Source organism: Chlorocebus sabaeus, chromosome 26 (assembly GCF_047675955.1).
Source record: "Chlorocebus sabaeus isolate Y175 chromosome 26, mChlSab1.0.hap1, whole genome shotgun sequence".
Taxonomy (NCBI): domain Eukaryota; kingdom Metazoa; phylum Chordata; class Mammalia; order Primates; family Cercopithecidae; genus Chlorocebus; species Chlorocebus sabaeus.
Window position 1 is genome coordinate 28,159,042 of NC_132929.1, and position 26,552 is coordinate 28,185,593.

At 39.7% G+C, this 26,552-nt stretch overlaps 1 protein-coding gene across 2 annotated transcripts; it reads right to left on the reverse strand.

Annotated features, from left to right (window-relative positions):
• Positions 1-3,075: 3,075 nt before the first annotated feature.
• Positions 3,076-25,278, reverse strand: ARPP19 (cAMP regulated phosphoprotein 19). Of its 2 annotated transcripts, none has more exons than XM_008016563.3 (4): positions 25,212-25,278; positions 24,922-24,976; positions 12,889-13,011; positions 3,076-7,884 (listed from the first exon to the last, which is right to left on the reverse strand). In XM_008016563.3, exons 2-4 carry the CDS (start codon positions 24,964-24,966, stop codon positions 7,714-7,716), a joined length of 339 nt encoding a protein of 112 aa, XP_008014754.2. In that variant the 5' UTR covers positions 24,967-24,976; positions 25,212-25,278; the 3' UTR covers positions 3,076-7,713. The 2 variants fall into 2 exon arrangements, with proteins under 2 accessions (XP_008014754.2, XP_037865923.1); XM_038009995.2 differs by having other exon boundaries at positions 25,208-25,258.
• Positions 25,279-26,552: the final 1,274 nt, after the last annotated feature.

Below are 26,552 nucleotides of genomic sequence, written 5' to 3' on the forward strand. Positions count from 1 at the left end.
TGCTATGTTGTGTGTTTCTTTCTTTCTCCCTTTTTTTTTCAGACAAAGTCTTGCTCTTGTCCCCCAGGCTGGAGTGCGATGGCACGATCTCGGCTCACCGCAACCTCCGCCTCCTGGGTTCAAGTGATTCTCCTGCCTCAGCCTCCCAAGTAGCTGGGATTACAGCCGCCTGCCACCACGCCCAGCTAATTTTGTATTTTCAGTAGAGACAGGGTTTCACCATGTTGGCCAGGCTGGTCTCGAACTCCCGACCTCAGGTGATCCACCCGCCTCAGCCTCCCAAAGTGCTGGTATTACAGGCATGAACCACTTTTTTTTTTTTTTGAGACAGGGTTTGTCTTTGTCACCCAGGCTGGAGGTGCAGTGGCTTGATCATGGCAATACTCCAGCCTCAACCTCCTGGACTCAAGCCATCGATCTTAGCCTCCCACATACCTGGGACTACAGTGTGCATCACTACACCTGGATAGTTTTTAAAGTTTTTTGTAGAGATGGAGTGTCACCATGTGGCCCAGGCTGGTCTCAAAATCCTGGGCTTGAGTGATCCTCCTGCCTTGGCCTCCCAAAGTGCTGGGATTACAGGCATGAGCAACCTTGCCTGGCTAGTATGTTGTGTTTCAATTTTCATTTGTTTCAGGAAATATTTTTATTTCCTCCTTAATTTCTTCCTTGACTCAATGGTCATTCAGAAGCATGTTGTTTAATTTCCACTGTATTTTTATAGTTTCCCAGGTTCCTCTTGTTACTGATTTCCAGTTTTATTCCACTGTGGTCTGAAAAGATACTTGATTTTTAAAAACTTGTTGTGACTTGCTTTGTGTCATAACATATGATCTATCCTGCAGAATGTTCCATGTGCTAATGAGAATATATATTTTGTAACTGTTGGATAAAATGTTCTGTAAATGTCTGTTAGGTCCATTTGGTCTATGTGCAGCCTTTTGTTTTTATTTTATTTTTATTTTATTTTTTTTGAGACAGAGTCTCACTCTCTTACCCAGGCTGGAGTGTATTGGCATGAGCTCAGCTCACTGCAACCTCTGCCTCCCCGATTCAAGAGATTCCCCTGCCTCAGCTACCTGAGTAGCTGGGATTACAGGTGCATGCCACCAAGTCTGGCTCATTTTTGTATTCTTAGCAGAAATGGGGTTTCACCACGTTGGCCAGGCTGGTCTCAAACTCCTGACCTCAAGTGATCCACCTGCCTTGGCCTCCTGAAGTGCTGGGATTACAGGAGTGAGCCACCAAACCTAACCTGTAATTTCAATGCAGTTTTAAAATTTTCTGTCTAATGCTGAAAATGCAGTGTTGCAGTCTCCACTGTGATTGCATTAGTGTCTTTCTCTTTGGATCTGATAATGCTTGCTTTATTAATCGGTGCTCCAATGTTGAGTGAATATGTTTAGAATTGTTATATCCTGATAAAACTGATCCTTCTATCATTTTATAATGTGCTTCTCTCCTTACCATTTTTGACTTAAATTTTTTAAAATCTGATTAAATATAGCTACTCCTGCATGCTTTTGGTCTCCATTTGCATGGAAAAATCTTTTTCCATCTCTTTACTTTCAGTCTTATATGTGTCATTACAAGTGAGATGAGTTCCTTGTAGGTAGCATATAGTTGGGTCATGATTTTGAATCCATTCAGCCACTTTACCTCTTAACTGGAAAGTTGTAATCCATTTACAATATTATTATACATGAGGGCTTATTTCTGTGATTTTATTATTTCTGGTTGTTTTGTATATCATGAGCTGGTGTTGGCAGCTGATGCAATGGGCTGGGTTGGGCCAGTCCCCAGGCCCACAGGTGGCATATTAGGTGGGTGCCCACTGTGGTGGTAGCAGCAGGTTCAACAGGACTGACATCAGGCCCCCAGGAGTCCTCAGATGTCAACAATGGTGGATTCAGCTGGGCAGTCCCCAGGTCCCTGAATGGCATGCTTGGACACAGGATGTGGAGCCAGGCTGAGTGGACCTGTTCTCAAGCCTCCTAGTGGTGTGTGCAGGTGCTGACTGTGGCAGGCAGGGGAAGGATGATCCTCAGGCTTATGGCAGGATGCTTGTGGTGGTGGTGGCGGGGCAGTGGCTACACTGCAGCTCTGATACTGTAGAGGGCAAGGTTGTTTTCAGTTGCAGCAGCCACACCCAGGAGACTATGAGCCTGCGCTTCACTCGCGCATCGGCCCTGGTTGCAGCAGCCTGCATCAGGCCACCACAGGCAGTGGAGTTTGTCCTCGGGGCACACGAAAATGCATGCCAGCTCTACTACTGGGGCAGCAAGGTCTTTGCCAGTGGCTGGGCACTTCAGCCCTGTAGGGAGCAGCCAGCTGTGGTGGTGGCTATTGGGTGGTGAACATCAATGAGGTTCTAGAGATGTGGAGATGCAAGGGCTGTAGGGCCTCTCGGCAGGATGCAGTTTGGTGGGGGCTAAGCTCTCAATATGGTGCCTTGCTGTAGCTGCTTAGGGCTTTGGGTGGGGGGATAGTGTAAGCTCTCTCTCTGGAGCAGTTATCTTTTGTGGTCTCCAGGCAGCTCCCTATGTTAGTCTTGGGGTCTGCGAGGGTCTAGAGGCTTTCCTGTGGCTAGGATGCAGGAGTCTGTGGTGAGAATGTGGACTTGGAGTCACTCTAACCTTTCCAGGCCCCCAGAAGATCCTGGCCCAGTAGGCTGCCTTGCTTCCCTCTCCTCCCTTAAGTGTTTCCTGTCCTTTCTCTGTTTAATTCCTGAGTTCTCTCTTGAATGATCTGGCTGAGGTGTTATCTCCTCACTATTGTGGCTCTCTGTGGAGAAGCTGAGTACCAGATGTCTCTAGTCAGCCAAGTTGAAGCCCCTCCTCTGTAATGTTTTACAAATAAGATGAAAAAGACTCACAATCTGCAAACATTTAATCCTACCTTAAGTACAAAGCCTTTACAAATGCAAAAAAAAAAAAAAAAAAAAAAAAAAAAAAATCAAAGATTACAAGTCAATTTCTTTCTGCATACAGTAATAGCTGAAATGTAGACAGATCAACTTCAGAAAAAATACACAGAAAAACATACCACTTTAATAAGACAAAACTGCAAATTAAATCAATAGAAATTAGGTAGATCCATTTATTTTTTAAATACAAGTATAATTTTGGAAGGGGTATTTGACAAATTCAGCATTAACTGCCAACTCTATAGACATGTTTAACAAAAAACAAAACAAAAAAACAAAACAAGGCATTTACTCTTGGCCCTTTCAGTACAGGCGAAGTGTCCGACTGCATCACAAGTGCTAGTGATGCAGTAATAGATCCAAGGGCATAATACTAAATGTTTTTTTCGACTGCGATTTAGTTGAAAAATAACATAATACGAACATATATTAATAGCTATCAAGACCACCAGTGATCTGCAGAATACCTAGAGGCCTACCTACTTAGAAGGTTGAAACTTAGTAAAACTGTATTCAAGTCAGTGTTTTTATTCTTAGATTAACAATGACAGAATGAGATACCTTTGATTCCAACTTTATAAGGTGTGGTGGGGAATTGAAAGGAGATATTGGGGAAGACTGGCAGTGTGTGCTGAGTTTGAGTTGGGAATGTGTCTCAAATTAGTCAATATTGATTAGGTTATTGTTCTAGAAAATTTTAAATGTGTCCTAAATTGTGGCATATTGAAAACAATATTAAGGAACAATGATTCATTAGCCCTAAACACAATTTAATGAGTGCCATCGATGGGCTTAAGAAATAAGCAGGGATGGGGGATGGCGAGGCAAAATGAGGTGAAAGAGAAAATGGAAAGTGGAAAATATGCTTGAACATTGGAGAATGTGAAAAGGCCACCAAAGAAACTGCTTTAGTTATCACTCAGAAGTGCTCTTCCCATTGGCTACCTGCTCCTGATCACCCAAACAGCAATTTTAGAGCACAGGAGCAGTAATCCCCTTTATCTGCAATTTCACTTTCTGTAGTTACCCGAGGCAACCTTGGTCCAAAAATATTATGTGGAAAATTCCAGAAATAAACAATTCATGTATTAAATCACAAGCTGGCTGGGCACTGTGGTACATGCCTATAATCCCAGCACTTTGGGAGGCCAAGGCGGGTGGATCACCTGAGGTCAGGAGTTCGAGACCAGCCTGGCCAACATGCAGGCGCCTGTAATCCCAGCTACTTGGGAGACTGAGGCAGGAGAATTGCTTGAACTCAGGAGGTGGAGGTTGCAGTGAGCTGAGATTGCACCGCTGCACTCCAGCCTAGGCAACAGAGCAAGACTCCATCTCAAAAAAAGAATAAAATAAATCACAAGTCGTCCCGAGTGATGAAATCTCATGATCTCATGATCTCTTGCTCTGTCCTGCCTGGGATGTGAATCATCCCTTTGTCCTGCTTATCCACACTGTATACTACCTGCCCCTTAGTTGCTTAGTAGCCACCTTGGTTGTCAGATTGAAAAAACATAGTCGATAAAGGGTTCAGTACTATCTGAGGTTTCAGGCATCCACTAGGGGTCTTGGAATGTATCTCTTGCAGATAAGGGGATACTACTGTATTACATTTCAGCTTCCATAAAACTTTAGTAATTTGGATTAAGAACACAAACCTGATTTAGTAAAAAGTATCCATAAATATTCAGAGGTATAGTTTTGTTTCATCAAGTAAAAAGAGCAACTAATTCCAACTGTTGAAGTAGTAACAAGTAAAGGCTTCACCAGGCTTTCCTTGATGGTTGAGACATATTTTTAGGTCATCAGCACAAGATTATTGATTAACTTGTATGCTACAAACATGCTGCTTCCACTCATCAAAACAACCCAATAATCCTTACTATTCCAATTTGCTGAGAACCATGTCAGATGTTGCGTTCAAGAATGAAATGTTCCTCAAAACTGTTCTATCAAATGTAGTAGCTATTGGACATAAAACAAGTAATTTATTTCAGACTTGAGTTTTCATGAAGTATTTATCATCAACTTCAGTTTATTCCAACATTAATTTATGATAGGACAGTTATTAAGATTAGCCATTTCTCAGACTGTAACTTTGAAATAATAAGAAATGGACAATTAAGCTCACTAGTCAAAATCTTGATTCAAGTGGTGACACAATAGCTTACAAATGTCTTCAATAAACTGAGCTTTGAGGCAGAACAAAAAAACAGAAAAATCTAAAACCTCTCTATCCCAAGCACCAATAATGGAGGCTAAGCAATTATATCTACAAATCCGTAACGACAGGTCTCTCCTAATGAAAAATCCTGAGATTTAAGCACTGTGACTTACAGAAGGCAGGTTGGCTTAATGAGGACATTTACTTTTAATAAAAAGACAATCAGCAATATTTTATTTTGGGCACTTAGCATTTCACAGATCCTCAATACGTTTTGAGGTAGGTCAAATATTAATAGTGTATTTTACAAACAAAACTCAAGCAGTTGTTTTGTTACTTGTCCCAAACCACAGGAGCAGTTCTATCATGGTCAGGAATAACACGCTCTCTCTGATCTTTCAGATTAGTCTTTCAGGTGTGAATTTAATGGTAATTACTTGCAAATATTCATGAAAAAACCAAAAGACTAGATATAGAAATTCTACTCTGGGATATTTTAAACTTTTTAAATTGATCCTATAATGAGTATATACTTGCTCTCGTTACAAATATATATATAGCTGATCTTTACAATTACAAATGAGCACAGGAGTGACTGTGTTGCTTTTCTGCCTTTTGGGGTTAGTACATCAGGAAGATAATCAGCAAGCTTTCCTCAGAGCATTAGGCAGCCTTTAACTGAAGGTGCTATGTTCGAGGCACCATTGACTATGATTTGGGATCATAGGAGAGCAGGTATACTGATGGAACCAGGATTCAGAAAAGATGCCTGGATCCAAAAAGGGGAGGCTCTCTGCAAGTCGAAGACGAAGAGAAAAACAGTAACATCTCAAGCTGCTGATCCTGAGTATCATGCTACAGCATTACAACTACTTGTGAGAGGAGCTCCTACAAGAGCAGTAAACTTGTCCCAATAAAGTCTGTTAAGTTCTTACTAACTAGATAAGCCACAAGTAAAACTAAATTGGTATTTTACTAAAGTGACATCTACAGAAGCAAATATCTAAACATTTTTAATAGGAGTTTTACCTGTCATGTAAATTACTCTCATTGTCAAAAGCCTAATTCAATTAGCTTGTCATAATTCCTAAAATAATTTACCAAAATTCAGCTCATTTTGACATAGGTTCTTGAGCCAGTATTCCGAACTGTTTCATTATGAAGTTCCTTTTATTTAAACAATTGCAGAATATTAGTAATAATACAGGATCAAGAATAGTTAACTTGAGCCTAGGAGTAAGGTTGCAGTGAGCTATGATTGCAGTACTGCACTAGAGCTGAGGTGACACAGCAAGACCCTATCTTAAAAAAAAAAAAAAAAAAAGAGAGGTTAACAACTGAGAAGTTAGAAGGAAAATGCCATTATTGTGTTACATAAAAGAGTAAGGATATAGACACCTATGCTTCCATATACAACAAACAGCTCAATACCATTTGAGTCAAAGAACAAAGGGGGAAAAAAACAGGTAGCAGGGGGCATGGAATGCAGAGTACTGAAGCCTTTTACTCTAGTGTCTCCAAAATTGAGTGCGGAAGTAAAAAGTTTCTACATTTAAAAAGTTCATATAAATTACATGAATTGCAACTTTCATAAAAATCAAAATGAAAGGTTCTGCATAGGACAAAAGATATGCCTAAGCAACATATCGTATTTGCACAAGGCCACTGAATGTCATGGATATTAGTAACAAATGAAAAGCTTAAGTCTATGGCAAATTGAACTAAGATTTCAGTTTGGTATTCTATAAGCCCGAGATTGTAAACTACTCATTATACAAAAGCGATAATGATTTACAGAGTTTTGTGTAGGAACTCTTGTGCTTCTGGTTGGCACATTATCTACTTTTTAAGTATGTGAAATTAATACAGACATTTGTGAGAGGTTGTGCAAAACTACTGTATTTACAAAAATGGCACAAAAGTGAATTCAACAGTCAATGCACATGCATACTTCATTCACATCTTCAACAACAAAAGGTATTCTAACTCTACAGAACTGAATTATTAGCTTCAATGGCAGCTGTTAAGCACTAGAGTCACATAAGTTACACCAGAATGGGCAAATATTGCCCAAGTAAAATTCTACTGTTAAAGCTGAAACAGGTTTAAGGCCATTCAAGTTCAAGCACAGAGATACAAATCTTTCAGAGCCCCATCTAATTGTGTTTGAAATATGTGACCTTTCTTCTAACTTGTGGTCTTAAACTTCTGTTTTACAAAATCCAAAAGGTAAATACAGAAGAAATCAATACAATAGAGATTATATTAAATAAGAGTAACATACAAAGCTATAATTAAGATGAAGTAATGAAAGCCAAAACATTAAAATTGTAAAACTTGCTTGTTACTTGTTAGAACCAGTACTACACTAGGAGTTAGGTAATATATACAATTTTTTTCAAGTAGTTTACTTATGTTGCTCTAACATGTCCTCTTCACCAGTGCACTGTTAAACTAATCAAAAACTCTACACATGTATATTCTACAATAGCAGCACACACTACTGCTACCTGCAAAGCTGTCAGTCTCAAATGACTTAGTGAATGAAAGGAAATAAAAAGTAGATAAGTAACATATTAAGGAGAAATAATGGGAATTAGCAGATTCATGCAGTTCAGCCTTTTAATCAGCCAGCCAGCTTGCTAGCAACAAGGGATGGTTTCCGTTGAGGAAGGTCCTGTGGAGTGGGAATGTGGTCACCAGTGACCTCCGTCTTATCTGGAGCTGCAGCAGGAAGTTGCTTGTTCTTCATTTTTGCTTTAGCCATGTTGTAATCCCCAGAATCAAAATATTTTTGCTATAAGTAAAAAACAAACAAAGAACAATTCAGATTAGAGCTTAGCAATTACTGATTTAAGATGTCGATGCAACCCCATACTGTCAGTATAAGGTTGGTCTAAAAAAATTTAAACAGGAATATTAATTAGATGAAGTAGTCTCTGTACTGAGTTCCAGCATAAGTCAACAGCTGAGAAGCCCCCCTTCAGACCAGGCACAGTGGCTCATTCTTGAAATCCCAACACTTTGGGAGGCCAAGGCAGGTGAACCACTTGAGGTCAGGAGTTCCAGGCCAGCCTGGCCAATATGGAAAAACCCCGTTTCTACTAAAAAAAAAAAAAAAAAAAAAAACAACAACACAAAAATTAGCTGGGTGTGGTGGCGCACACCTAATTCCAGCTACTCCAGAGGTTGAGGCATGAGAGTCACATGAACCTGGGAGGTGGAGGCTGCAGTGAGCCGAGATTACCCCACTGTATTCCATCCAGCCTCGGCAACAGAGTGAGACTGTCTCAAAAAAAACCAAAAAACCAAAAAAACAAACAAAAAAAGAACCTCCCCCTTCAGGCTTTCTCCCCATTCTGGTTCTAATAAAGAACGAAGTCCCATACTCAGTGAAATAAAAACCTTTCATTTATTAATGGAACAACCAGATTGAAACACTTGCTTACATTATTTTATAAATAAAACACATAATTTGGCTGGGCATGGTGGCTCATGCCTGTTATCCCAGCACTTTGGGAGGCCAAGGTGAGTGGATCACTTGAGGTCAGAGGTCAGGAGTTTGAAACCAGCCTGGCCAACATGGTGAAACCTCGTCTCTACTAAAAATACAAAAATTAGTCGGTTGTAGTGGCGTGTGCCAGTAATCCCAGCTACTCCGGAGGCTGAGACATGAGAATCGCTTGAACCCGCCGGGGTGTGGAGGTTGCAGAGAGCTGAGATTGTGCCACTGCACTCTAGCCTGGGTGACAGAGCAAGACTGTCTCAAAATCAAACTCACCCCCCCCAATAATTACAGTTATTAAAACTATTACTTATAGTTTCTGGTATTCTGTCATTTAGAGCAAGTGTTTCTGTAAGAATTTAATCATATTTATTTGAACTAGAGCAGTTCACCAAAAATTAAGGTAAAAATATAAATATTAGAGTAATGAAAGAAATAAACTCACTAGAAATTACTACTTAAAATGCACATCCCTACTCCATACCTCCTCCATTTTTCACAGAGAGACACGAAGTATGACTACTGCTTTTTTTAGTTGCCCTTTACCACTAACATGCAAATTGTGATGAGAGCTAAATATCAACCTTAATACAACAAATCTACTTGACTTCCAGAGTGAAAACATAAATCTGCCTGGGTTCTGACTAACACCTATCATGCTGAGCCCACCTTTACTGAGTGCCTGCTACACGTGAGGCACTATGTGAGAGCTAGAGTCAGATACAAAGATGGGACAACAGTCAAGTAAATCAACGATCACAATACTGCCTTAAGTACAAACGGTGCTATATGGTGCTCAAAGAAGGGGACTTTAATCTCAGTCTTGGGTTGGCCAAGGAAATAATCCAGGTATGAAACAAGGGCTTGGACAAAGGGTGAAGGGGAAAAAAACATAATATTTATGGAATCTTATGCTAATATCTTCAGGGATATTTCATGTGATAAAACAAAATAGCTGGGATAATATTTTGTTTCATGCGATAAAACAAAATAAGACTGTTGAGTGGCCTGAGGAAAGTCTCATTGGCTGCTTTCCTCCACCATTCTTTGATAAGCCAGACCTGGCCTATGGTCCAAAGGCCTAAGGATAGAAACTGCTTTAATGTATTACTGTATATGTACCATACAGAACAGTAACAAGGAACCCTGGACCAGGCCTAGCTAAAGCTTTCTGCAGCTTCACTTCTGTATGTTTTAAAACGAGCAGACAGAAAAACCTCAGAATTTTGATGCACTGTATTATATTAAAAAGCTACTTCTGAATTTTGTAGCCTCTAGAGGAGAACAAAGCAGCCTGCCAAATTTCTTATTGCGTCAAGAGTACATACTGAGAAATTTAACACACATGTAAATTTTAGGCAGATTGCCCCCCAATGTAATAAACCCAGTTTCTAAAGTGAGTAATTTTATAGTAAGCAAAAGTTCATCACAAGGGGATCTCATTTAACTGTAGATTAGGCTACTCTGTTTGGGGGAAAGGAATTAAATTTAGTGTGACTAGAGATAAAACTAAAAATCAATGCTTGACAATTAGAATTGCCTAAAAAGGAAAAGTTTACTGCAAAAGGCAGCAAATAATCAAACAGAGATTCAGCAAAGACAATAATACAACAAAGATGTCAGAGAAAGAAGTTAATGCTTTAAGATAGAAAAGTGAACTAAATTAATGTTTCTCAAACTGGGATCCACAGATAACAATGATGATGATATCAGCTGTCTTTAACAATCTCTAAATTTCATGAGTTTGTAACGAAAACATTTAAAAATTAATTATGATCTAGATGACAATCTTATAAAAGCCTTCTCTCACCCAAATTTACAGGCCATACTTACGTCGGCATTTACAACTACACTGACACTAAGTCATCACCTAAACTGATAATGTTCAACTTTAAAGCCATGTTTCTTACAACTGGATTCTCTCTTTTCTTGGGACTTCACACCCCTACAAATATGAAAAAACAAAACAAAAAAACAAAAAGAAATAAAAACTGTAAAAATGGGCTATACAGCTTCTTGATATCCCTCCCAGTTCTGATCATCTATGTAGTCATGCGTACATGGTCATATTGTTAAAAGCCTAATAATAACATTAACCTCATAATAACATTAATGAGTACAACACAGGAAGAGACCTAATATAATCATCATCATATCTAATCAAACCTTCTCAAATTAAGAAGCTACTTAAAGATACTAAGGTAATTTGTCAAGTTTGCTAACTAGTGACAGAGGAAAATTAAAACCCAGAACCTGTGATCCAGAGTTTTAAAAAAATCAAAACTTCATATAAAGAACGTATTCACTGACATTCTGTTATAATACAGAATCATTAAAGAGCTCACTTCTCAATTTCTATCTACTTATTTCTTGATTCAGTGGCATTTTCTTCATTCTCAACCATTTATATCTACAACACCAACTCCAAGATACAATGTATATGAAATCTGACTTAAAGATACTTAAAAAGTAATAAATAATTGAAACTAGAGAAAAATTAAAATGACAAATGCCCAAATATTGGAAGAAAGCCTATTAGTCAAGGTTATGCTGGAGATGAGCAAAGAAAACACTTCCTAAACAGTAATAATCAAGTCAAAATAATTTAATAGCCAAAGATTAATTTATCTCTTAACTAAAAACACAGCTGTCATTCTACTTTTTCTATTTATCCCATACATTATGATCTTTATGTTCTAAAATAACCACATAATACTCTATTTTACTGACTTCAACTTATTTAATCATTTCTCTGCTGTTGAATAGTGGGGTGCTGCTATTAATTATAGTTATAAGCTATAAGGAGGATCTTCCAAGTTGAAAGACTTTTTCCTTGTACTGAATTATACCCTTAGATTTAATAAGACATTATTGATTTGAAGAACATTTTTATAAACCTTAATCCATACTCCGTTCTGAAATGAGTAATAATTTTTAATGTTTAAACACAACAAAGAGCGTATTAGTTTCATTCAACTTCAACCTTAGCAACCGGTATTATTTTAAACATTTTTGTAATTTAGTTATATAAATACTATGATGTAATTTGCATTTCATTGATTTCTATAATGTATAAACTTTTTCTGTTTATTTTATTTCCTGTTAAAATCCTTTATCCAGGAGCACCTTAAGTGTCTTTCTTGTATACTTAAAAGTTCCCTTTTGTATATTTAAAAGTTTTTGTATGTATTTTAGATATTAACTATCATTTTCGTAATAACTTCCCTACTTGATTATATATTTCATGGTACAGGAGTTTTACATCTTTATAAATTTGGTGTAATTATTTCTTGTCATCCTACTATTTCAAAGCTCTGAATGTTATTCTTTTATGTGAGATTAAAAATACCATTCTATTTTTTGCCACTTTAAAACAATCCATATGTAACTAGAGCTAATACACACACACATGTTTTTTAAGCAAGCAGCCAACACCAGTATATGAATGTATTTAAGGAGAAACATGATTTAGCATCTCATTCAACAATTCTCTTCCGTAAGTAATATTTCATCCTTCCCTGTATAGTAAATAATTTGAATATGCTTAAGCTGAAGATGGAACTAATTTTTTATGGCAAAGGAAGGGGTCACAGGACAATACTTTTAGGGAACACAATCTCGTTATTGAGAAAAAATAGTATCTACCTCACAAAATATGGCAAGAATTTGAAAATAATATCTTCAGTAATTTGAACTATGAAAACAAAAATGTTTAAATTGTATTAGGGTAAATCTGACTGTGAAACATATTACATAAAGGAGACAGCTTTGCTTTTATAAGTGATCATTTCATCCAAATAAGTATTTTAAGCTTTTGAATGTTGTGTGGGAATCATCTGCAAAAAAGATGTAAGTTTCAAAATATGGACAGAAGGATAAACACCAGCTTCTGGATAGTGGTTGCTTTTGGAGAGATAAGGGAAAGGGTTCATATTTACATATAGGGCAGGTTTCAACTATATCTACAACATTTTCTTTCTTAAGAAAGATAAAACTGAAACCAACATGGCAAAATATAAACATTAAATCTGGGAAGGGGTACATGGGTTCTGTTATATCTGCACTATTTCTACATGCTTTAAATAGTTTATTATTAAAAACGCTACAGAGTGGTACATTCTCATAATGCTTATTTATAAACTGCAAAATATTGGAAAAACCCATTACAGATACATATACACACATGTACATACCTGATAAAGTACAACGCTATATGCACAGATACTCATTTCACAATCTGTCAGCATACTGAGTTTGTAGGGCTTAAGTATTTGGAAATTACCCGTGAGAACTTACCCCTTTCTGCAAACGTTTCCTTAAGAAATCTGAACCTCCAGGCTTTTGTCCCAGATGAGGATATCTTGCTTTTAATTTTGCTTCTTCTGCTTTCTCTGGACTAGTCACTTTATCTTCCATTTCCTAAAATAATTTCAAATAAATTACTTCTCTATTACAACTCAGTTATTTAAAATAATTCACCTTTAAAAATCTGGATTCTGAATTCTAGTTGTTAAATGCCAAGTACCACAGCTTCTGACTAAGAAATCAAACCCAGAAGCCTTTAAAACATCTCTATCTTGTTTTTCAAAAGATCCATGTGATAGCTCTATTATAGCTGTGATGCATGTGTAACACCCCACACACTGGATAAAAATATCAAGATAGCTCAGCTCTGAAGTCTTGCTTGCCATTACTTTTCCAGTCATGTATAATACATTTATAGTTAGTCACCTTCTATGGAACTCTTCAGTTCTTTGCCTATATTTAGAGAATCATCCTAATACTGTTAAAATATACCGGATTTTTTTCTATTTATCTAAAATTATATATGATTTGAAGTTACTGAGATTCTTTACTAAAAATTAACAGCAGCCTACTCATCAGTACATTTTTCTTGAATAAATACAGATGATTCTGATTTCTTTTTATAATAAATTTTTAATATTTTAATTATTTTAAATAATAGAGATGGGGTCTTGCTATATTGCCTAGGCTGGTCTTGAACTCCTGGGCTCAAACAATCCTGCCTCGACCTCCCAAAGTCATAGGATTACAGGCATGACCCACCATGCCTGGCCCATCCTGATATTTTTAAAGAAGAGAAACATCAGTTTTTGTCAATCCTCACATCTATGTATATCACTGCCTAACTCTCCCCCATGTTTAAAATGACAAACTCTGTTCATGTCAAATATCCTATTCTTTAATATATCAAAAACCTGTTTCCTGTCAGAACTATCAATTCTTCAGTCTATTCACTTTGAACAACAGTTTTGATTTATTCTGCTTTCTTTCAAAGTGCTATATTTTATAGGGAAGGAGTGTTTATTACTTCATAGCAAGTACTGCAGAAGAATGAATCAAGAAAAACAGGCTGGGCACGGTGGCTCACTCCTGTGATCCCAACACTTGGGGAACCGTGGGCAGATCGCTTGAGGCCAGTAGTTCAAGACCAGCCTGCAATATGGACAAAACCCAATCTTTGTAGAAAAGTTTAAAAATTAGCCGGACCATTGGTATGTGTCTGTGGTCCCAGCTACTCAAAAGGCTGAGGCAAAATGACTGCTTAAGCCCGGGAGGTTGAGGCTGCAGTGAGTCATGATCACACTACTGCACTGTAGCCTGGGTGACAGTGAGACCCTGTCTCAAAACAAAACAGGAAAGGTAAAAAAAAAAAAAAAAAAAAAAAAAAAGAAAAGAAAAGAAAAGAAAAGGGGGGAGAGGAGGGAGGGAGGGAGGGGGGGAGAGGAGGGAGGGAGGGAGGGGGGGAGAGGAGGGAGGGAGGGAGGGGGGGAGAGGAGGGAGGGAGGGAGGGAGGGGAGGGAGAGAGAGAGAGAGAGAGAGAGAGAGAGAGAGAGAGAGAGAGAGAGAGCGCGAGCGCGAGCGCGTGCTGTCCTGAGATAGACAAACTGGGCAGCTGGCAAGGCACATTTTCTAAGTAATGGACTCATTTCTGCACATTAAATCAGCAAATCACATACATCTGCCTATCCTGAGCCTTCTAGGTTACTTAGGAATAGTCAAAGCAAACCATTTACCTATCTAAGAGTTGGAAAAAAATACTTTATAAAATTTTGGCATATATTATTATATTCATACGTTAAAAAAAATAGAGATGAAGATCCTGTTTCCCTTCCCTTTGTACCCACAGGGGGAAAAATTACAGGTCAGGCTATATTGTCCAGGCTGGTTTTGAACTCCTGGCCTCAAAGCTACCCTCTCACCTTAGCCTCCCAATGTGCTGGAATTATAGGCATGCACCACCACGTCCAGCTCTCATACATGTTTTATAATCAGCTTCATTCATTTTATATATTATCAGTATTTCATCCTGAACTGCTTCTTCATTTGTTGTTAGATCTTCTCTTTTACAGTCTTGGAGAATTTTGAGAAAAAAGCTGCTGCTCTCAAATACTGTTTTCTGTGGAGCCTCTTTTTATGCTGCAGATTCATCCATTTATGTTATCTCTTTACAGTGGCCACATTATTCACTCACTTGACATGCACGATATTCAATTATGTGCACTCAGCCAGAAATAGAGAATTTAAATAGTAGTGGTGAGTCTACCAGTCATTCCATTCAAGAAGGGTATGCCCTAGAGAGGTAAAGTGTGAGGTATGTGATGCAAACCTGCCATTCCCATGTTAGTCTCTCGTTGGGTATCTTGCAGAGCATAAGTGCATCATCATTGTAGTGTTTAAAATCTCAGCCCGTACAACACAAGCCCATTACCTCAGCTAGCACTCAACGTAAGAATCACCCTAGCCATCTAGCCATCTGTTCAAACACTGTACATAAAAGTGACTACCTGCTCAACTGAGAATAGATGGGGCAGTCTCCAATATGATTATGCCTTCTCTAGAATTTTGTCAAGGGTGATTTTAGTTATATGTGATTTTTTTCCCCTTACTAACATTAGAACCTAACCCCATGTAAGATATGACCACACCATATTCATCACAAAAGCAAGAGAAATAAACATAAATGTAAGATTACCAAGTTTAATGTAGGAAGGCGGGCTGAGTCACTGCACAGCTTCACCGTGGCTCAGCCCTCACTGCAGATACCTACTGCAGCCCAAGGGTGTTCTCAGTGCTGCAGTTTAGAAGTGGATGTGGGAGGAGAGGCCTACTCTTGGATTTCCCTGCACAGCTGGCTTCAAATAATATTGGCTGAAAAGGACCCCAAGCTAATTGTCACCTTTTAGTCCCTGCACCTTCAAATTAAGGGTGTTACTGGAGTCCTACATTTCCAATAAAAATTCAGCTTTCTTGAGCCTAGGAAATGAGACCTCTCCACTTCTTCCTTTGATTTGAAATAGTTCTCCAAGTCTAACAGTTACCTGAATTCCTAAAAACTTTTCAAAGGAAAATTGTATGCAGGTAGCAACTTACTCTAGTTTCCAGTGTTTCTGCAGGTTTCTTCCATTTGATATATAAAGGAAAATACCTTGTACACAATCCTGGCATTCCCTTATTTTCTTTTTTTTTTTTTGCCATGTTGGCCAGGCTGATCTTGAACTCCTGACCCCAGCTGATCTGCCCGCCTTGGCCTCCCAAAGTGCTGGATCACAGGCGCAAGCCACTGGGTCCAGCTGCATTCCCTTGTTTTCTTAATAAGGAATACATTGATATATCATATTAAGCATGCTCAATTAAATTTAAAAATGTTTTGGGCAAAACGGCATCTATGAGCTGCAAATATCATTTATATTTAGAATGAATTTATAGTACGTCTTCTTGAACATTCTTGCCAAATACATAGCACAATTGAAAGCCCCTGCTAGCTGCAACTTCCTAACTGGATTTAGAATTTCAGTCGGATTTAACACCAAAAGGGGAAAAGATGACCTAGTCTAGATTTTTTGATGTGGTAAACACCATTAAGACATCCACAATACTTTTCATGAATCCTACAGAAACATTCTACAGAGGTAGGTAGTTCTAGGACCTTAATGATAAGTTAGTTCAAGTGCTTGGACATGCATTAATATTCTGACAGTCACTGAGTTTCTATTAGGTTCTGTCAATGGCATCTATGCCAGATTAAAAGGCATGACAGAAGAAAGAATCCATTCTGCTCCTGGTGATGCCACCACCAATAGCAGACAGCAGTCGCCCCTGTGAGCTCCTACAGAGGGACATATCACAGATAAACAGGGGCTCTAGTAGCAGCTACATGACAATGGGAGCAGACGATCATGGACTCTGAACAGTACTCATCCTTGCAGGGTCAAAGGCTTTCTGTAATCCTTACCTCTGGAAACATCATCTTCCTCTCTTTTGTTCCTCTATTCCTTCTAATAATGTGTAACCTTATTCCCTAAAAATCATATTCCTTCCTTTTTAAAACATGCAAAGTGGTTTCTGCTCCTGTCTCCCAACAGGACACTGACAAAAGCAGGTAAAATAAGTGATTTATCCATACAGTCATGTTCAAAAATGCAAAATAGAATATAATTTGATGGGACTCCATGTTTCTGGACCTCAAGGAAATTCCTAAACATTTACTTAAGCTAGAACGAAAACAAAGGGGAGATAAGCAAATAGTTATTTGCTTATTTTTTCCAAAAAGAATCACAAAAAGATTAAATCATAAACTAGTCAAACTTTGGGTTAAACAGGTTAGGATGTAAAGGATAAAGGACAGAAATGACTATTACTAAAGAAAGAAATTGGTATATATATACATATACTGATAGGTCAATATTGTAATTTTAATGTCTTTATCATGTAGAGGTAAAAAAGGAAAAAAAATACTTTATAACAGTACCATATTTTTAGTTTAAGTGTTCTATGGTCCTATATAATTTAGAATAGGGTTTATAATCTTAATTTTTACATCTTGTTTAGTTAAGAATGCATGAAAAACTTGAACGAGAACCAATTAAATAGCAGAAATAAAAAGGAGTGTTGGGGCGAGCAAGAAAGGAAGAAAAATTAAAAAAATGTTAAATACCAAAAAGAAGCCAAAGGTAAGGAGAAATAAATCCCAATATGTGAATAACCACGATAACCATACTGAAGCAATAAACTGTCCATTTAAATCCAGTAGCTGAATTAAAGAAAAAAAAAATCTAACCACTTGTGGAGCACACATTTAAAAAAATCTAAACAAGGACATAGGTTGAAAGTAAAAAAGACTGAGGGGTAGGTGATGGTGGTGACATACCAGGCAAATCCTTACCAAAACAGAGCTAGCGCAGTGCACCTACATTTTTTTTTTTTTTTTTTAAGATACATGGTCTTACTATGTTGCCCAGGCTGGTCTAGAACTCCTGGCCTCAAGCAATCCTCCTGCCTTGGCCTCCCAAAGTGCTGGGACTGCAGGCGTGAGCCACTGTGCTGGACTGTGCCACTAATAAAATGGCCTGAAAATATATAAAGCAAAAACTGACAGAACTATAGGGAGCAACTGACACTATGGAATTCAACACACCCTCCTTACTTATTGATAGCTATAAAAGATAAAGTAGTTCAGATACTTGATTTTAATTTTACACCTAACAATTAGGGAATGCATATTCTTCCACAAGCACAAATGGAAAAACTGACTTATACTAGGCCATAAAGCAAATCTTAACTATTTTCTTCCAGACCACCATCTATGACTGCAATTCATTAAAGTCAGTAACAATAAAAAATTATAAATCTCTAATATTTAGAAATTAAAAACATACTTCTAAATAACTCCTGGTTAAAAAAGAAAGCATGAGTATTTTAAAAAATAGGAGTTCTAGACCTACCTGGCAACACGGTAAGACCTTGGCCTTTACAAAAAAATTTTTTTAATTAGGCAGGTGTCGTAGTAGATGCTTATATGCCTATAGTCCTGGCTGCTTGGGAGGCTGAGGTGGGAGGGTCACTTAAACCTACCCTGGGAGACAGAGCGAGACCCTGTTTCTTTAAAAACAAACAAACAAAACCCTACACATACCAAAACTTGTGGGATATAGCAAGTATCCCTCAAGGGCTTATATCAGAGAAGAAAGCTAAATCTCAATGAGCTACACATCCAATTTAAGAAGTTAGACAAAGAAAGGAGCCCAAAGAAAATGGAGAAATAAAAAGCAGAAATTAATGAAAAAGATACAATAGAAAGGGCCAATAAAGGGGGTGGGGATGACAAGCTTAAGAAGTTTTCTTTTTGTTGTTGTTTTTTTTTTGAGACAGAGTCTCACTCTGTTGCCCAGGCTGGAGTGCGGTGGTGGCATGATCTTGGCTCACTGCAACCTCCACCCCTCCCCGTGTCAAGTTCAAGCGATTCTCCTGCCTCAGCTGATTCTCCTGCCTCAGCCTCCCAAGTAGCTGGGATTACAGGTACCCACCACCGCGCCTGGCTAATTTTTGTATTTTTAGTAGAGACGGGGTTTCATCTCGCCCAGGCTGGTCTTGAACTCCTGACCTCGTGATCCACCTGCCTCCGCCTCCCAAAGTGCTGGGATTACAGGTGTGAGCCACCGTGAAGAAGTATTTTTTATAATTCAAATCTGGTTTTGAAGTTTTATTCTCCAAGAAGCCTTTGTGTTACACAGCAATTTTACTACATTTTAAAAATAGATGCTGTAATGTAAGTGGATTTACTTAGGTAAGTAGCTTCTAAATTGATAATGGGGTCCGGAGAAGGCAGAATTCTGAACTTCTGGCCATTGTCTACAAGTTGGGAGAGGAACCCCAGGATATGGTAACACAGATATATGTTTACACACAGATACATGTATACGATGTATCCAAAACAAAAACTAAAACCTTAAGGACAGTATTTTTAATAATAGTTATTGTCTTGGCATGTGCATTTTTCTGAAACGTACAACTGAAATACATCAGAAATTCTTTCTGTGAATAGGTGGGGTATAAGTTATGAATACATACACGTAAAAAGGACATTCAAATAACTAAGGATTATTTTGTAGTCCATTATACACTGAGCATAATTATGTCTCAATGACTGATACTACTTTTCAGCCTTCGGCAGAGGAGAGTTATACAGCAACACCAGCAATAAAAATCTGATCACTCTAAGCAAATTCTCCTCTATCTGCTCAGCAGTATGTTCACCGATGCACTGATTGATGAATAACTGAAAGGATTAATGAAAGCCAACAAATCCTTTGGGATATTGCCAGGAAGGTACCAATACCGTATCAAGCTCTATGGAAAATTACTGTTGTCATTCTATTAAGTCCTTGCTTGCCCAGTGTCTAGCATTTGATGAATGTTCAATAAAAGTTCATTCATCTGAATGAAAAAATACAATGTACTTGTTTCCATAAAGCTATAAAGCTAAGAAACTTTCTCCACACTTGAGGATTTCACCATCAGCTCATCTTTAATATTTTATGTTATAGTAAAACACAGCTTCAGGATTAGAAGTTGTTAAGTATTAAAGTCTTGCACAAACAAAAGAAGCAATCCTAACAAACTGCTGTGTAGCAAACTGCTAAGACAGCTAAGAGAAACATTTAAAAACTTTTCTGACCTTTACCTCCAGATTGTTAGGAATCGATAGTTGCAAAGACCAAGGGTACATGCTGTGTTCACTCTGAATAGAAACAGAAAACATGGATGTGGCGGTGGCTCACACCTGCAGCCCCAGCTACTCAGAGGCTGAGGTAGGAGGCTAGGTGAGCCCAGGAGTTCAAGGCTGCAATATGCTATCATTGTGCCACTGCACTCCAGCCTGGGTGACAGAGCAAGACCCTGTCTCAAACATAACAAAAATATTCTTGAGCCTTTAGGTAACCAAAAGTAGTGTCAAAAGAGCCCCTGAAAATACCAATATGAACCCTATCTTTAAAATACTGGAAGCATCGGAAAACAATTTATATCTCTTTATAGTTGATATATTAAAATAATTTAGATAAAGGTTCTTTTCCTCTTCTACCACTCATAAAGGCACCAACCTGTATCTTTTACCTGACAATTTCATTGACAGCTTTACTGTAGGTATCCTTTCCAAGACATGTTAGTTTGGTGAGTCTTACAACCTCTAGAAAACCTGCTATTGAGATCTTAAAAAAAAAAAAATTAAGGCCACAACACAAACGAAAAAATATATACACACATCCCTGTAGTTTCGTTCAAGAGATCTGAAGTGGGTCTAAGCTAAAGTTTTCATCTTACCATGGTCTATTCTTCTCTGTGGTACTAGCATTGTCATTTGTTTTGAAATAGTACATCGGCAAAGATTTCAACAGAAAAGTTCTGAAAAAAAATCCATTCAACCATTTTGTAAATAATGTCAAGCACAATGTTGAGTGCTGTGAGAGAGCAGATATACAAACCAGGGTCCCTAGGAAAAGCTGCTCACAGTGCAATTAAAATTACCATCTTTTTTTTTTTTTTTTTTTTTTTTTAGACAGGGTCTCCCTTGGTCACCCAGTGGCGCCATCAAAGCTCACTGTGGTTTTGACCTCCCGGAGGTCAAGTGATCCTCCCCTCAGCCTCTGGAGTAGGTGGGACTACAGGTGTAGATTTATTATTATATTTTAGAGATGGGGTTTTTCTATGTTGCCCAGGCTGGTGGTCTCAAACTCCTGGCCTCAAGCAATCTTCCCACCTTGGCCTCCCAAAGTGCTGGGATTACAGGCACGAGCCACCTTGCAGGGCCAGAATTATCTGTTTTAAGTTCCCACTTGCCTCTTCTCCCCTCCAGGACTAGTACACATGCCTTAGCTTACTGTTGACAGATTCATGAGCTCTGTGCTCAAAACTTCTAAATGTCTGTTTTCACTTCAGTGGTTATCTTAAACACAAATATAAGCATATTCTGCAGCATCTGAATCACCATGTTGCATCTGAGTAGTGCTATGTGGGTTCTGCATCTGAGCTTTCTTGCACAAAGACTCAGCAGGTTACGCCAACTGTCCAAGAAAATGAGACAAGAACAGAGCTGAACTTAAAATGTGATTGTATCTATGACTCCGGAAACTCAGTGACCTCATAGCTTACTCTTAAAGGGGGAACTGAGCCACCACATGGCCTAGGGGAGTGTTTACTTGACAAACTCAAAAAATCCCTTAACTTTTAACAATTGCTGTCATATTCCAAATACATTGGAAATTTAATTTCAGCAAAATACCAAGCACACAATCAAAAATTTAGACTGGCTTTGCTTGTATTTAATCTGTTTTAAATTTTATTTTATTTTTTTGAGACAGAGTCTCACTCTGTCGCCCAGGCTGGAGTGCAGTGGCACAATCTCCACTCACTGCAACCTCCACCTTCCAGGTTCAAGCCATTCTCCTGCCTCAGCCTCCAGAGTAGCTGGAACTACAGGTGTGCGCCACCACACCTGGATAATTTTTGTATTTTTTAGTAGAGATGGGGTTTTACCATATTGGCCAGGCTGTTCTTGAACTCCTGACCTCATGATCCGCCAGACTCGGCCTCCCAAAGTGCTGGGATTACAGGTGTGAGTCACCGTGCCCGGCCAAATTTTATTTTATTTATTTATTTATTGACACAGAATCTTGTTCCGTTGCACAGGCTGGAGTACAGTGGTATGATCTCAACTCACTTCAACCTCTGCCTCCTGGGTTCAAGCAATTCTTGTGCCTCAGTCTTCTGAGTAGCTGGGATTACAGGTGTGGGCCACAGCACAGGCCTTTTAAATTTTTTAAAAATATTTTTAAAGCAGCTCACTGTAGCCTCGAACTCCTGGTCTCAAGTGATCCTTGCACCTCAGCCTCCCCAGTAGCTGGGACTACAGGCATGCCACCACACCTGGCTAATTTTTATTTTTATTTTTAATTTAATTAATTTTTTTTTTTTTTTGAGACAGAGTCTCGCTCGGTCGCCCAGGCTGGAGTGCAGAGGTGCGATCTCGGCTCACTGCAAACTCCACTACCCGGGTTCACGCCATTCTCCTGCCTCAGTCTCCCGAGTAGCTGGGATTACAGGCGCCCGCCACCAGGACCAGCTAATTTTTGTATTTTTAATAGAGACGGGGTTTCACCGTGTTGGCCAGGATGGTCTCAATCTCCTGACCTTGTAATCCGCCCCTCTTGGCCTCCCAAAGTGTTGGGATTACAGGCGTGAGCCACCGGGCCGGTCCTATTTTTATTTTTTGTAGAGACAGAATCTTACTCTGTTGACCAGGCTGGTCTCAAACTCCTGGCATCAAGCAATCCTCCTGCCTCAGCCTCCAAAAGTGCCAGAATTATAGGCAACAGCCACCACGCCTGGCTGTTTTAGTTTTAGAGTGGTACACAAGTTAAGAGATAAGAGTTTATACTTATTTTTTATGTTTGTACATATTTAATTGTATCCTAACACAAGATAGGAATCTATCTGGTTTTCTTCTCTTACCAAGGGAGCACACACCACTCAAGATAAAGTGACTTAGCTTTTACTCCACGCAAGGCCCAGCTATCTACCTGAATTCTTTAGAGGCAATAGGCAACCTACCAGTCAACTATAAAGGTATTTTTAGCTGAATACTTTGGCTTTAAGTGGAAGGTCAATTGGGTACACAGACAATAACTCAATTTTTTAGGTCATCGAACTGATCTTCCAAATAGAAGAAACAGGTGATTTGGCCCACAGGAACACAGAAGTGACTGTGCACATTTTCTTCATGGTTAGGGACACTATCCATGCCACAGGCACTTCGCATTCACAGTCAATCCTGAATTTAAGAAGGAACATTATATTCCTAACACACTTTAGTTGATTTTAATGACAGCAGCTAAAACCAAAGCACCTTAAATAAATGTTTAATGTAGACAATCAATAAGAGAAAACGTTCAAGCTACCCTTAGTATTGTTAAAAGATACATTAGGCTTTTCCAAGTAAAAGTATTTACACTCTAGAAATCAACACTGCATACTTTGGCAACACACTAACAGAACTTATCAAAGACAATTACACAGCACACTACTGTGCACCAGAAGTTAATGCTAAGTTTGATGTCAGTGTTTAAGGCAAAACACCACAGAGAGGCACTTGTTTTTTAGGGTTCCTAAATTTCAAGCAATAATGAACACAACAAGTATTTTTACAATAAGCAGGTGATACTTGATACTCCTTTTAAGATTGCAATCTTCAACATTCGTATTTTTTGCCCCCAAATTCATTTTTTTGGTAATGTGTAAAAATATCTATTTTCACTGGATATTCTCAAATCATGTGGTAACTTGGACTTTTACCTATGCTATATGTTATTTTCTCGCTTTTCAATTACTTTAACATGCTAACAGAAGCACCCAACTCAAGAGAAGTTAACACAATTTTAAGAACATATGGAATGGCCTTAGAACACTAATCCAATTCCCAACTTAATTAGGACATAAGCGCAACATTAAGCAGAAACCCGCACGAAGGTCAAGCAGTAGACCAAAATCGTATTTAACGACAACACAACCTGATTTGTAAGAAAAATTGTTGATAAACAATTTAGGAAACAGGATACCTCGGCCCTTTCTCACTTCTCGGCCAGTCACACCTACCTAGGAGAGCAGGGTGGTGGAAATAATTACAATGGGAGAGACAAACACTAGCCTAGATAAATAGAAAGTCTTGATATTCATCATTTGAACCACACTGACACTCCTGGCCTATTCCCCTACATCAGGAAGACACAAGTGCGTTTTAAAAATATTCCTATGTTTCCAATAAAACCCTGATTAATTTCGTGAGTAAAATTTTAAAATTCCACCCTTTCGATTTTTAGTCGAGTACCGTATCTGAGTCCCATTGACTGCAACCTTTTCCAGCACAGACTGCGCTGAACACTGCAGGTGACTCACCTCCTCTAGGTCCCACCCCGCCGTGGGAGGCAAGCCCCAGGATTCCGCCTTTACAGGTGAAGGCACTGAAGGCGGACTGTACCCACTGACCATGGTTACAAAGGTTGGCCCTGAAATACCAAGCCCGGCCCACATCGCGGCCCGCACACTAGGCACTGCCTTTGGCGTGAACCGCACGCTTACAATACAAGAAGTTGGAGAGTTCTTCAGAGAAAAAAATCAAACTTCCTAAGCAAACTGACGCTCACAAAAAAACTTTAGGCTCTACGCCCAGACTGCGTCCTGGGCGCTCGCGTAAATGTAAGTGACTGAGGAACACCGCGACCCACGGAGGTGTTAGAAGAGGCACGATTCGGAGTACACGCGGAGTACACGCGGGGCACGTCGGAACTCCCAGTTCGTCGGCGCACTAGCCAGCCAGTGACTGCGGGAAGCCAAAGGTGGGGCGCAGGAGCCTCGGCCTCATGCGCCTCGGCCCCGCATGCAGGGCGCGCCCCTCCGCCCGGCGGGAGCAGGCCGCCTGCCAGACCCGGACCCGGCCAGGGCCCAGGGCCCACGCCCCACGCCCCCCGCACTCACCTTCTGCTCCTCCGCGGAGGCTGCCTCGGGGACTTCCGCAGACATAGTGCTCCCTCTGCAGACGAGACGCCGGGAAAAGATGCGATTAGCGGGTGGCCGAGGCCACCCGGCAGCCTCCCGCCTCAGGCCCGCCCGCCGCCCGGCCCAGCTCTTCCAGCGCCCGCCGGGCCACCTCCGCCCGCAAAAATGGCCGCCGCCTTATGACGACACGGAGCCGCGAAGCGCTCCGCGGGCCAAGGCCCTCGCACGCCGGAGCCCGCCTGCCCCTCCCGCACCGCGCCCCTACCTACTTGACCCCGCTTCTCCCGCTCGCTGTCGTCCAAACACTTCCTTTTTTCCTTCAAAGGTCGCCGCTCCCGCCTCACCTCACATCCGTCTGTGGTTGCCTAATGCTTCCTGGGAATTGTAGTTTCTAAGTGGAACCGCCTCTCCCCGCCCTTTCCTGCTCACTCTGGCCCCCTCGTTCTAGGAGCTTTTTATTTTACTCTTTCTACTTAACCAGCCTCGCCTAGTTCTGTTCTCCTCGCTCTCCGCTCTGTAGCCACACAGGCTGTCTTTTGGGCACGCCAAAGCTCCTTCCTCCATTCTGCCACGCCTTCACATCTCCAGCCCTACGTCTCTGCCTCAGAACCTTTCCTTCCTAAACCTCTACACTAGGCCATCTCTTACAGGCCGTCACAGCTCTCTACAGTTCCTCAACAACGCGAACTGTATCATTAGACAATTGTCGTGACTTTAGGTCACTTTTCCTGCTCAGATAAGCCACACCAGGGCAGGGATCTCGTCTGTAATTACTTATATTTTACTCTGAGGGTCCAGCACTTCCTAATACCTAACGAAGGAATTCAGATTCATTTGTCCACTCCCAGGGGGTCCACTCCCACAAGCTTACCCAAACTGCTAGCATTGAGCTCCCCCAATGACACTTTCATTTGCCAAGTCCTGCGGCTTCATATTGAATCCTCATTCTACTTGATACCTGAATTTACTGGCAATGTTTGTCGGTTCCAACAAAATGTCCCTCAGAAACTTGGAAATAAGATTGCCCTCAAAGAGTTACACTAGTAAAAAACCACAGAAAATGAATGCAATTCTGGGGGCAGGGAAGCAATCGAAAGACCCTAATGGCTGGATAAGGAGTTTGGAAACCATCGAAACTCAACCAGGATGTAGAATCTCAGACAGGAAGAATTGCACTAGAATTGCAACTAGAAAAACAAAAAGAGTTAATATTGCACTCCTTTTGGAGAAACAAAGGAAGGTGTTTGTCAGCCAGGGAAGTATTGAAAGTAAAATGGTTCAACAGGCCAACTGTTTGACAAAGATACCCCTTAAGAATGTCTCATGCTGGGCTAGCTGAGAAACTATAAGATCAACGACATATTTGTTCTCATTCTATACTCACAAAGTAATATACTGAAAATTTGCCTTTCCCTTAAGCAGAACTGCAGAGAGAAAGAAGAATGCACTAGTTAGGCCAACTGGAGCATTTAACAATTGTATTTTTATTAATAAATTGGCATTCTAGTATATGTCCTATATCAATGTATTTGTGAACTTAGGTTAAAATCTGATAGACATACACTTATGATGAAACGCAGCCTCAAGAAAATTGCTGTGGCCGGGCACAG